The 12,510-nt window shown below is 43.8% G+C and overlaps 1 protein-coding gene across 3 annotated transcripts; it reads right to left on the bottom strand.

Annotated features, from left to right (window-relative positions):
* Positions 1 to 2,878: 2,878 nt before the first annotated feature.
* Positions 2,879 to 11,028, bottom strand: LOC101682684 (transmembrane protein 14C). 3 transcript variants are annotated; one of them, XM_004753703.3, is made up of 6 exons: positions 10,816 to 10,926; positions 9,737 to 9,803; positions 9,341 to 9,417; positions 8,395 to 8,496; positions 4,295 to 4,382; positions 2,879 to 3,394 (listed from the first exon to the last, which is right to left on the bottom strand). In XM_004753703.3, the coding sequence occupies exons 2-6, from the start codon at positions 9,757 to 9,759 to the stop codon at positions 3,340 to 3,342; spliced, it is 345 nt and encodes a 114-aa protein (XP_004753760.1). In that variant the 5' UTR covers positions 9,760 to 9,803; positions 10,816 to 10,926; the 3' UTR covers positions 2,879 to 3,339. The 3 variants fall into 3 exon arrangements, with proteins under 3 accessions (XP_004753760.1, XP_004753759.1, XP_044922941.1); XM_004753702.3 differs by having other exon boundaries at positions 10,811 to 10,924; XM_045067006.1 differs by lacking the exon at positions 8,395 to 8,496 and having other exon boundaries at positions 10,811 to 11,028.
* Positions 11,029 to 12,510: the final 1,482 nt, after the last annotated feature.

Here is a 12,510-nt window from a genome sequence, read left to right as displayed (position 1 = left end):
CAGACATAAAGAGGGTAACTAACAATAATACAGTAATAATGGAAGACTTTAATAGCCCACTTACATTAATAGATTATCAAGACAAAAAAGTCAAAAGTAAATAAGGAAAAACTGTCCTCAAGTGACAGATCAAACCAAAGAGACTTATTAGATATACACAGAACATTTAATCTTCAAGCTGCAGAATACACATTCTTTTCAAGTGCACATTAAACATTCTCCAGGATCACAGTATGATCTCATGAGACCACAAAACAAGTCTCAATAAATTTAAGACTTAAATCATTGCAAACATCTTTTCTAAGCACAATAAAGCTAGAAATCAATTATAAAAATAAAATAATAAAATAAATAATAATAAAATAATAAAATAAAATTATAAAAATAAAATCATAGTTTGCCAGTATACAATTTCATATGTGTTCATATGTGTTCACCCAGGAGTGCCTGGGTGGCTCACTGGGTTAAGCCTCTGCCTTCAGCTTAGGTCATGATCTCAAGGTCCTGGAATCAAGCCCCTCATCGGGCTCTCTGCTCAGCAGGGAGCCTGCTTCTCCCCCCCTCCTCTCTGCCTGCCTCTCTGCCTACTTGTGATCTGTCTGTCAAATAAATAAAGTCTTTTAAAAAAATAAATAAAAAATAAAATTGAAAACAAAAAACCCACAAGACATGGAGACTAAACAGTATGCTACTAACCAACCAAGGGGTCAACAGAAAAAGAGAAAATCAAAAAATACCTTAAGACAAATGAAAATGGAAACTAGACTTTCCAAAATCTACGGGACACAGAAAAAGCAACTTTAAGGGAAAAGTTTATAAAAATAAGCAAGAAATAAAAATCTCAAATAAATAATCTAACTTTACACCTAAAAGAACTAGAAAAAGAACAACAACAAAAAAGCCCAAAGTTAGCAGAAGGAGGGAAATAATCCTCAACAGCAGTAATCATCAGGGCCGTGCAAATCGAAATCACAATGAAATATGATACCAGTCAGGAGGGCTCATGTTAAAAAGAAAAAAATAAGTGTTGGTGAGGAGGTCAAAATGTAAACTAGTACAGCCACTGTGAGAAACAGTATGGAGGTTCCTCAAAAAATTAAAAATAGAACTACCTTGGGGCGCCTGGGTGGCTCAGTGGGTTAAGCCACTGCCTTCGGCTCAGTTCATGATCCCAGAGTCCTGGGATCGAGCCCTGCATCAGGCTCTCTGCTCAGCAGGGAGCCTGCTTCCCTTCCTCTCCCTCTGCCTGCCTCTCTGCCTACTTCTAATCTCTGTCAAATAAATAAATAAAATCTTAAAAAAAAAAAATAGAACTACCATGCAACCCTGCAATTCCACTTCTGGGTACTTACACAAAAACCCCAATCTAAAGAGATTTATGTACCCCTATGTTCACTGCACCACTATTTATAATAGCTAAGATATGCAAGCAACCTAAATGTCAAGACGATCACGGAAAGGCTAGCTTAGAACCCAAAATGTATCTGATCAATTAATATATAAGTACTGCCTTTTTATTTAATTTTTTTCTGTGCCTCTGCTCTTCTAGTTCGTATGACTGAAACACCTGGGGAACAAGAAGTTCCCGCACACAGCAGGGTTTGGCGGGGGGGGGGGGGGGGAGGAAGCATAAAGGTTAGCTCTGTGAACAAGGATAATACACAGACTGATCATCATTGCTCAAGAGAACACCTGGGCCACCTATGGCATTCTGACCTTTGTAACACTACCTATATCCAGTTATTTTTTTCCCAAACACATGTCCATTAAGAATCAGTTTTTAAAATATCAAGAAGATCATGCAATGTTCTGCCTACTTGATTTTTTATCCATTTTCCTTTAGACTGTACAGGACTAATGTTTGAGAAGTTCACAATAATCTGATTCACCAGGGCATGAAGTCATACCACAGACCAATTAGCTATTTATAAATGGATCTGTCCTTATAATTTAAACCATGAATCTGGTATAACTACATGATAAAAAGGCGACTACTGACTACACCAGGAACCACGGAACATTTTTTATTTAATCAAGCATTCACAAGTATATGACAATAAGCGCCAACCCTTTCCTATTTAGGAGTAGTTATTATTAATAGTGTGTGCAAGAAAAAGACATGAAGTCTCAGTAGGTCATAAGTTTAATGAGTTATTGCTGTGATGAGGCTATCCAAAAATCTGATTTTGATCCCAGCTGTATTGACAGAAATGTGTAGTCTAGAATACACTACCCAGTCACAACCATCTTGTGCAGAGCTCTGGGCATTACCTGTTTAAGAATGGGCCCTAGTAGACATGTCAAAAAACCACGTCACATTAAACGAGGATGAGAAAGCCAGGACTCCTTTCAAAAAGTTTAAGAAAACATAAACTTGATTAATAAGAGCCTAAATTATACTATAGATCCAACCGATACCAGTTAGGGAGGAGGTAAGTAGCAAATATCCCTTGTCTTTTGAAAATGGAGAAAACTAAAGCAAAGAGTACCAGAATGAGTTAATGCTCAGTGCTGAAAACAAAAGAAAGTGAGGTGGATACGTGTCAGTGTCCCCTCAATGTTGTAGAGACCAAACCTGGTAATTCAAGTATCAGGTGTTTTAGTTTCATATTTTAAATAGCTAGTTAACCACATTTTCATTTTTCTTCTTCTTTTTTTTGGTTACACAGTCTTAGAAATCCTTATTAAGGGATCAGTTCTAAAACGAGCAGCAGTGCAATGTATAATCAAATTATAACTAACTTTCCTTGGTCCTTATTCAAAATAGGTAACTACTAAATAAAATATTAACAGAACACTTTCACATTGCTATAGTTTCCTGTTACCCAGATCTCATTCTACACCTAGACAGCTCTGGCAACGAAGACACCATAGGAAGTATTTCTTACAGTAAACTTTATTTTCATTGATATTTCATTTGACATAATTCCAAAGTAGGTCTGTGCTCTAGGATGAGCCAAAGAACAAAAATCCTAAAGCTCTTAAGACACTTTTTTCATACTGTTCTGAGTAGGGCATGGGGTTTCAAGGCTCCCAAAGTTGATACCTAACATTTTACCCCTTGAGGCTTTACCCACAGATACATGAAGAAGAGAGAACACCACGTTCAATAATCAAACTGTACGAGAATATATAAGAAGCTCTTGGGTTACATATCACCCACCTCTTTAGGGTTGTAATGATAATGACTGATTTCTTCTGGAAAGTTCAGTATTATTTTTATTCTGTTTCATTAAGTAAAATGTCAGAATATGTTAAAATGCTGCATTTGTTTCTCTCAATACACTAAAAATAGTGGAAGTTTTTAAATTCTTCATGAGTCCAAGCGGGACATGGCTACTACTGATGGGGTCTACTCAAAAAACTAACTCCAAGTTTGGCGACCATCAGCAAACTGTTCAAAAGAAACACATAAACAAAAAACATCAGGTAAAGGACAGAACAGGCACTTGACTATTTTTACAAGAACTAAAACTGCACATCCTTCAAAACCACATGGTGAGGAGATGCCAAGGCAGAGCAGGCACAGGTGAACCTCCAATCCTGGAAGTACCAAAGGAGTAACATGCCAAGGGGCAGTCTTGCACCCCACTTGCCTTAAAACAGTACATGTGAATTCAGGAGCTTCTCATCTAACAGCCAATAATTCAAAGAGATGAGCAAATGGAAGCCTGGGAAGACCAAGGTCTATCCAGGGTCACAGAGCTGGATCACGGTACACTTCCAGTCTCCCAGTTCACCACTCCTGACCTTGGTCTACACTGACTATAAAGCATTATGCTTGACAGCATCATAACTATGATCAAAGTGAGGTAAGAGATCTTTTTGCAGATATTTAAAAATTCTGTTTTCAGAGTATCTGTATTATACTTAAGGAATATTTTTATTTTTTAAATAATCTGGTTTGAGACAATAGGATTTAATCAAAATTCCCTTGTAGGAAAATTTTTAATAATAACGGATGCCCACACGACTCAGAAATATGGAACTCATGCTGAAAGTCCCAGAAAGAGCTGCGGTCATGGCTTTGCATGAAGCTCCTCCCACTGTAGGCAGGAGCCAGGACAGACCAAAACGCATTATGTGAGAGCCAATTCATGAACGCACTTACTTCGTTCTGGCATTAAATCAACTAATGTTTCTGCAGCCTTCCCTATTTGTGTGTAAATTACATCACTTCAATTGATATCCAGCATCAGGCACAGCAATAGTTAAGTCTTTGAATGCACAAAATCTTGGGGGGTATGAAACTAAACTCCATACTGGTGAAGAACAGCAAGAGAAAAGAAAATACCTGGCACCGGCAATTAAGCCCGCAGGCATAAATTTTCCCGAGTGGTAGAATCTCATTCCCATAATGCCAGCTAAGGTTCCAGATGTAGCTGATGGGAAAGAGAAAAAGAATCAAAGATCATTACATCTTATATGCGGGAGAACGGATGTCCCACCCATCTTTCAAGGGCCAGACCCCATCTTATACTATCATCTCCTTCCCATGGCCACCCACGCTCTATGGGGCTAAGAACAAATACTGGAATGGAAGGTCCTCACAGGCTGAGCCAAACGGCCTTCTTGGCCTTACCTCCTACCACTCTTCAGCCACAGTTTTCTCCAAATTTGCCACAGATCTTTTTTTCCTATCCTGGCTGATGTATTTATACTGCATGCTCTTCTTGTCAACATCTGTTAAAACACCTATTATATGCCATGCACTGCACTAAGGGATGGAGGACAAAACTATCATCAAAAAAGATATTTTTTTAAAAAAGATTTTATTTATTTATTTGACAGACATTACAAGTAGGCAGAGAGAGAGAGAGGAGGAAGCAGGCTCTCTGAGAGCCCGATGCGAGGCTTAATCCCAGGACTCTGGGATCATGACCTGAGCCGAAGGCATAGGCTTTAACCCACTGAGCCACCCAGGTGCCCCATCAAAAAAGGTATTTAAACAGGGGTATCTGGGTGGCTCAGGTCATGATCCTGGAGTCCTGGGATGGAGCCCCGCATTGGGCTCCCTGCTCAGTGGGAGTCTGCTTCTCCTTCTGTCTCTCACCCTGCTCATGCTCTATCAAATAAATAAATAAAATCTTAAAAAAAAAGAAAAGGTCTCTAAACAGTGGGTCCAGCCTATATGGGAAGATCAGGAAAGGACTTGCCGAGGAAGTAAAGATCAAGCAAAGATCTAAAAAGTAGGAGTGAATGAACTAAAAGGGGAAGAAAGCACATTCCATGAGGTGGGAATAATACATCCAGGGCCTTGCGGTGAGAGGGAACTGAAGCTAAACTACAACTAGCAAGGAAGAAGGGCCAGACCACAGAACCTCGAGAGCCATACCAGGGACCATGGTCTTCATCCTCAGAGAAATGAGAAGTCATTTAAAGATATCAAGCAGAGGGATACACGAGCAGAAGAGAGCTGTAAAAACAAAATTCTAGCTGTTCCATGGAGAACTGCGGCGAAATCAGGGCATGTAGGGTTACCAATTAAGACACTTCCTCAGGAATGCAGGCAAAATACAGGGATTACTGGGATGGGGACAGTGGTCATGGGGACAAAGGAGACAATTCAGGATATGTGCTGGAGGTGGTGTCAAGAGGACTTCTTGGTGAATGAGACAGAAAGATGGAAGGCAGGAGAGCAAGACCCAAAAGGATGGAGAACACCAGAAGACCAAGGTTATGGGAGAACAAGAGGTCAGATTTGGGTAGATGCCTTGAGACAACTAACAAAATATTTTAAGCACGTAACTGTATACCTAAGAGTAAAGCTTGGAGGAGAAACCCATTTGTGAATCAATGACCTGTTTTAATAGTAATTTAAGGCCTGGGCTCCAATGAGCCAAGCAAGATGGTATAAAGAATACAAAAAGAGCCAGGTCTTGGGGCACCTGGGTGGCTCAGTCAGTTAAGCAGTCAACTCTTGATACTGACTCAGGTCATGATCTCAGGGTCCTGAGATTGAGCACCACATTAGGCTCCGTGCTCAGCAGGGAGTCAGTTTGGGATTCTTTCCCTCTCCTTCTGCCCCTCCCCCTGCTCACTTGAGCTTTCTAATATGTAAATAGGTCTTAAGAAAAAAAATTTAAAAAGAGCCAGGTCTTAAGAACTTCAACATGTAATTGCCAAAAGGAAGATGGGTTAACAAAAGAGAACAAGTAGGGACACCTGGGTGGCTCAGTTGGTTAGGCGGCTGCCTTCAGCTCAGGTCATGATCCCAGCGTCCTGGGATCGAGTCCCACATCGGGCTCCTTGCTCGGCAGGGAGCTGTCTGCCTGTGCTTGCGCTCTGTATCTCTCTCTCTCTATAACAAATAAATAAAAATCTTAAAAAAAAAAAAAAAAGAAAATGTTTAAAAAAAAAGAGAGAACAAGTAAATAAAAAGGAAAAGAGGAGAGTGGAAAATGTATTGGTCTATTATGCTAAGAAAGCTAACAGGCCACTAGAATAAGGATTAAAAAACGTATACTGCAAGGACATGTGCGTGGTTCAGTGAGTTAAGCATCCAACTTTGATTTTGACTGAGGACCTGATCTCAGGGTCCTGGGATTGAGTCCCGTGAAGGGCTCCTCCGTGCGCAGTGGGGAGTCTGCCCAAGATTCTCTCTCCCTCTGCCCCTCCCCCATCTCATGAGTGCCACGCCCACTCTCTCTCTCAAATGAACATCTTAAAAAAAAAAAAAAAAAACTGGATTCTGAAAAATTCAGGTCACTGGCACAATCAGGGAAAACTATTTCCATGGACAAAGGAGACAAAAGCAAAAGACTGAGTGGGTCGAGAATGTGAAAGGGTTAAAAGTAAAAACGAGCAGTTTAACACACTGTTTAAGAGAAGTTTCTAAAGGGGAAGAAGGGCATCAACTTGGAGAAGGAAGTGGGGTCACAAGAGGTCCTTTTTTCTTCATTGGGTGAGAGAGGACACACGTGAACACAGGCAGGAGGGAGCCATCGGCATGGTGGAATCAAGTAAGAGATGGCATCTGTGGCAGAATAACACTCCAGAAGGTCAGGGAGAAGAGACCCAAAGGCTGGGTGGAGAGACTGGCCTTGGAGAGAAGAGAAACAGCACAGCGGGAGGTATGGTTGCTGACGGCACGCTGGAGCCCCCATGTGATGACTGCTGCTCTTCTTTAGGTGGGCAGTGCCAAGAGTGGAGGAGTGGAATCAGAAATGGGGAAAAAGTGAGCCACATGGATGGCCCAGTTGGTTAAGCGTCTGCCTTCAGCTTAGGTCATGATCCCAGGGTCCTAGGATCGAGTCCTACATTGGGCTCCTTTATCCGCAGGGAGCCTGCTTCTCCCTCTGCCTGCTCTGCCTGCTATTCCCCCTGCTTGTGCAGTTGCTCGCTCTCTGATAGATAGATAGATAGATAGATAAATTCTTTGGGCGCCTGGGTGGCTCTATTGGTTAAGCGACTGCCTTTGACTCAGGTCACGATCCTGGAGTCCCAGGATCAAGTCCCATGTCGGGCTCCCTGCTCATCAAGGTGTCTGCTGCGCCTGCTGACCTCCCCCCTCTCATTCTCTCTCAGATAAATAAAATCTTTAAAAAAAAAAAAAAAATGGAAAGAAGTCTGAACGTCTTTCAGGAACCTGAGTGAGGGAGCTGTGAGGCAGCCCGAGAGCTGGGCACCTCCTCCTTTTGCAGCACATCCCCACATTGGCCATTGCTGATCTCTACTGCCCAGCCCATGGCAACTCGTGCAAACCACTCCGTTAACATGCTTGTTCTCCCCACTATACTTTTAAAGGCTAGAACTATAAATTTCCCAACTCTGCGGATTTGTGGAGACCGTGAGATGCCCACAGTTCTAGCGCAGAGCATGGGTGCAGCTCAATAAAATAAAAATGCCCCCAAAGGCCCCCTGGTAAGCAGTAATCTTCCCTTTCCGGCACTCCTCACTCTCTGTGCAGCTCACAGGGCACTTCGGCAGCCCCGCAGATGGTTTCATGTCAGTCAAGGTAAAGGCTCCTTGAAGGCAAGGCCTCTGCCATACATTTAGCTCAGTGCTAAAGGGCTAATATTTTCAAATGTGAAAAATATTGATGCAAACCTAAGCCTGACATGTGATCCTCTGCGAATGCTCAAGCACAGTCTTCAGTGGGCCATCATAATGATTAAGAGACCTATACTTGCCCTTGCACAGCTTTATTATTAATTTCATTGGCTAAATCTAAATTCATGAGGCATGAAAACCTTTCCATATTCTGTACTTAGAAAACAAACAGAAACCAGCACAACTCCCCCCACCCCCCCATTTTAAAACTCCCCTAGAACTTGGCAGAAGTAGTAAAACTGTCTTCATGTGAAGAACCTGCCAAATTCCACCAAACCAGAGCCTCTTGGTAGAGGACTCTGGATACATAATTGTACAATGGAGACAGTGACACTGACATACCTAGGAACACCCAAATGTTCCTCGGATCCTGAGACAGCTGATAAGCACCCAGGCCTGCTAAGCTACCAAAAAGCAGCCCAGCAGCCAGTGACGGGACACTACCTACAAGAAAGCAAACAGAGTCCTGCATTATAATGTCAGCCACTCATTTCATTAACAGAATTCACAAGATTTCCTTTACCTTTTACTGCAAAAAAAAAAATTTTTTTTTTCTCAACACAGTTCATAACCAAGGAGCTCTCAGGCAGGAAAACGTTTGGGGGAGTTTGCTATTTTACAGAAAAGGCAGGGTAATAGCACACTAATCCTCTTTTTAACTAGACAGATACTTCCATCTGGAGTGAAAAGAAGGGCTCCTAACCAGGCCTGACTAACCTGTCAAGGGCTGGAACTGTCTGTAGTTAGAACTCAGGCAAATCCCCCAAAGGAGAGGGATATAAGGGAAGGGAGTTAAAAAACAAACAAACAAACAAATAAAAAACAAAACATAACTGGAGAATAAGAATTCTGTGTGTGTGTTGGGGTGGAGACGCAGGCTAGAACTGAGGTAGAAACAGCACAGTTACTGACAGACCTATGTCTAAAGCGGAGACTTCAAAAAAATGAGCAGGGAAAGAAAAGAGGTTTCTTCCTACTTAGCACAGAGATGACACTCTGGGGGTCAAGGCTGATGTGTGGTAGTCAGTGATAATAACAACCTACTACCACCCCTGCCCAGCAGCTTTAGATAAAGAACTGAAGGACAAGTGAGTAGACAAGAAGCCTGACTTAGGTCAACCAGATAATGGAAAAGCGAGTGCAAGAGCAGCTATACAGATAATAAGCCCGCCCTCAAGCTAGAGGCCTTAAAGCAAACTTGACTCAAAGGAGATCGCACTTCAGGGACTCACTCTTTACCAGCCACAATGTGAAAATCTTAGGAGGTTTAAGCGGCTACAAATCATACCTGCTTTTGCATAGCCAATAATGCCACCAGAAGCAACCAGGGCTGCATAGCCAAAGCCAATCCAATGTAAAGGCACTCTGAAAATGAGAGCATAAGAAATCAGTGTCCAATTGTGGCTTAAAAAAATAAGAAAAAAAAATTACAGGATGGGATTAAAACATCATTCCAGAACAGTGATAGGACTGTACAAATGAACATAAATCCCAGAGATCAGATGACTTGCTGTAGCTGGTGACAGAGCTGGAACTCAAACCCAGGTCCCTGCACCTACATGTCCACCCTCTCACATACCCTGGTGCTCTCCAGCAGCCTATTCTCACGGTCCTTTCCAGATAAGGAAGCTAGCTCTGGTTTTGAGAAGTTGCTGGCTATTCCTCTCCCATTCAGTGTACTTACAGTGGGCCAGAGTCCTTCTGCATTGCTCTCTTTCACTCTCACCAGACAGAGTACACCAGGCCAGCACCTGCGGAGGCGGGGACTAGGTCAGAGATGGTTAACTGCAGGGCTCTCTAGCAGTCAGAAGGAAATGGACCCAAGTTCCAGCTCCACCCCTCAGTAACTAAGAAGTAGCAGTCAAGCTACTAAACTCTCTTAGCCTCAGCTTCCCTCACTGTACAGAAGGGTAAGAATGGTAGAAATTTCCCAGGGCTCCTGTGAGCATTAAACAGGGTAATAGGAAAAGTGCTTAGCACGTAGTAAAATGCTGAGCAGATACCAACCGTTTTGGTAATAACCTCCATTCTAATAACACACGCCTACAGGAAATGGAACGCAATTCACTGACCAGCTCTGTACAGATGAGTTTACCTTCTCCTCAGCTAACCAGTTTATTACTCAATCAGAAACTAAGTATCCCCTGTGTCCTTAATCGAGCTATTTTAATTGCCCCTTTCTGCCCTTGCCCCAAGGATTCAATTATTGCAACACTCAACATCTGCAAAACTTTTGGACGGTTATTTACTCTTGCATCCAAATCACAGCTCGTTAGACTGAGCTCGGCGAGGGGGTAAAATACTGGAAAGCCCAAGTCCTAGTTAACGTGGGACACTTCGCAGGGTGTAACTCCTACCTTCTTAAAGAAATGCGTTTGGCATCCAATGAGTTTTAAAGCCTGGAAGCAATTCATACCTGTTTTGTTTTAAACTTTTAATTGTGGGGCAGGGGAATGCCAGGGATTAATTCCAAGTAGCGCCGAGTTACTGAGACTCTCAAGGAGCTGGAGCAATAAAATCCACAGGGAACGAGTCACCACCGCGCTACATCGGTAAGCATTTGTCTCAAGAGCACAGGGATTCTGCAAGGTTCACACAGTTTTTCAGGGAAGCACAAAATGCGCGACCAGAAAGGCAACTATGACGCAGCCTAACGCTCCTGCCTGGGTCTGAGGGACGAAGAGTGGGCGGGAGCAAAGCCTCTCCTGCAATCCCCCCAAAGTCACAAAGGTATAGAATAATAACAATTCCCAAGTACCGAACTGCTTTGCCGTAGGTCCACACCGGCCTTCCTAGGCGCACAAGCCGTGGGGCGGACTGCACTGGTCCCGCCGGAAGCGACGCCGCGCGCTCTGCGCCCCGGCGGTAAGGCGGAGCGTGGGGCGGGGCAAAGCCTAGAGCGGGGCTTGGGGAGGGGTGGAGTCGCGCCGCGCGCAGGCGTCTCGGGAACCGGAGACGCATCGGGCGGGGCTCGAGGGGAGGAGTCACAGAGCGCGCAGGAGTCCCAGGAAAGAGAGACGTATGGGGCGGGGCTTGAGGGGAGGCGTGGAGGCGCGAGCACTGCATCCCGGAGGCGGGGCGGGACCTGAGGCGGGGAGTTGTGCTACGCCCCCTGGGTCCCAGTGCCGCAGCCCCCGCGGGGCGGAGGACCTTTGAAGCTCCGCTCTCCAAAAGCCTCCTGAAACCCAGAATTTGAGTCGGCTCTTGAAAGAGGCATCGCGAGTTGGGCGCTGCCTGAGGTGCGGGGCCACGGATACGAGAGAAGGGCACCTGAGGATGGACTCTGAAAGGCCCTTTTAGTGGAGGGACTTGTGGTTTACCTGATGTAAACCGGTGGCGTGCTCTAGCCAGATCGCGTTTTTTGCCTACAGTGGTAAGTATTTTCTTCCTGCAGAGATGGTGACCGCAAACCTGGGTGTTTACTTGAGCAGCATCTTAGAGGAGGAGAGAGGATGAGTTAAATATAATTTCCCACTACCTCTGTACGCCCTAGTGTCCACAAAACGTAATCTCCATTCCGCTACAGATCGGCTTCTCTTCCTCGCGTTTCCTGCAGGACCACTAACTCGATTGCTGTACAGAAAAATTGGGGTGTTTATCCTTGATAAGTCTCTCTTTCTCCTTAATCTCCTACAAGAATCAATGTAGATAAATCTTATAAATACAATCTTGAGTGAAAGAAAGAAACTGCAGCTCATGCATACTCCCAAACAAAAACTTTTACAATTACAGCAGTTCCTGCCTTTGAGATACCAAAACTGAAGCCTGTGTTTACCGTACCTAATTCTAACCAGGGAAATCAGAAAAGGACTAAGAAGAACTTGAGTCATTCCAGTATGCCAGACCCTCACTGAGTTACTGAAGATGCTGAACAACCAACAATGGGACTTAAAACTAGCTCAGAACGGATTTGGGGATGCCTTCCTCCCTATTCAGGTGTAAACTTAAACCTTAGTTTTAACCACTGTGATCTTACTCCTGTCCTTTAGACTTAAAGAAATTGAACCACAGAGAATTAGGTAAGTTACCTACAAACCTCATCCTGGCTGGAACTGTTATTTTGAAGTAAGGTATTTCGAAATCTACACCCTTGACCTCACTTGTGTTGTCTCTATGTCATTCCTCAACCAAAACCCAGTGGCCCCCTTTCTCATGCAATGGCCTGTGAAATCCTATACATCTACCTCCCTGCCCTCAGCTCACTTTCATCCCGACTTTGCTCATGCTTCAGCCTCCCTGTCCCTGCCTCTGAGCATTTGCACCTGTTTCTTCATCTGCTCAGCACTTCCCAGATAATCTCCCAGGTCACCACCTGGTCTCCTTTATGTCTTTATTCAGCTGTCACTTCCTCAGTGAGGCGTTCCTGGATCATCTGGTTTAAAACGGGTGGCTCATTTGGTGAAGTGGTGAAGTGTCTCCTTTGGCTCAGGTTGTGATCTCAGGGTGCTGGGATCAAGA

This window comes from Mustela putorius, unplaced genomic scaffold, assembly GCF_011764305.1.
Source record: "Mustela putorius furo isolate JIRA1106 unplaced genomic scaffold, ASM1176430v1.1 tig00003870_pilon_pilon_pilon, whole genome shotgun sequence".
NCBI classification, from domain to species: domain Eukaryota; kingdom Metazoa; phylum Chordata; class Mammalia; order Carnivora; family Mustelidae; genus Mustela; species Mustela putorius.
The sequence above is the reverse complement of the archived record's forward strand: the minus strand, read 5'-3'. Positions and strand labels throughout refer to the sequence as shown.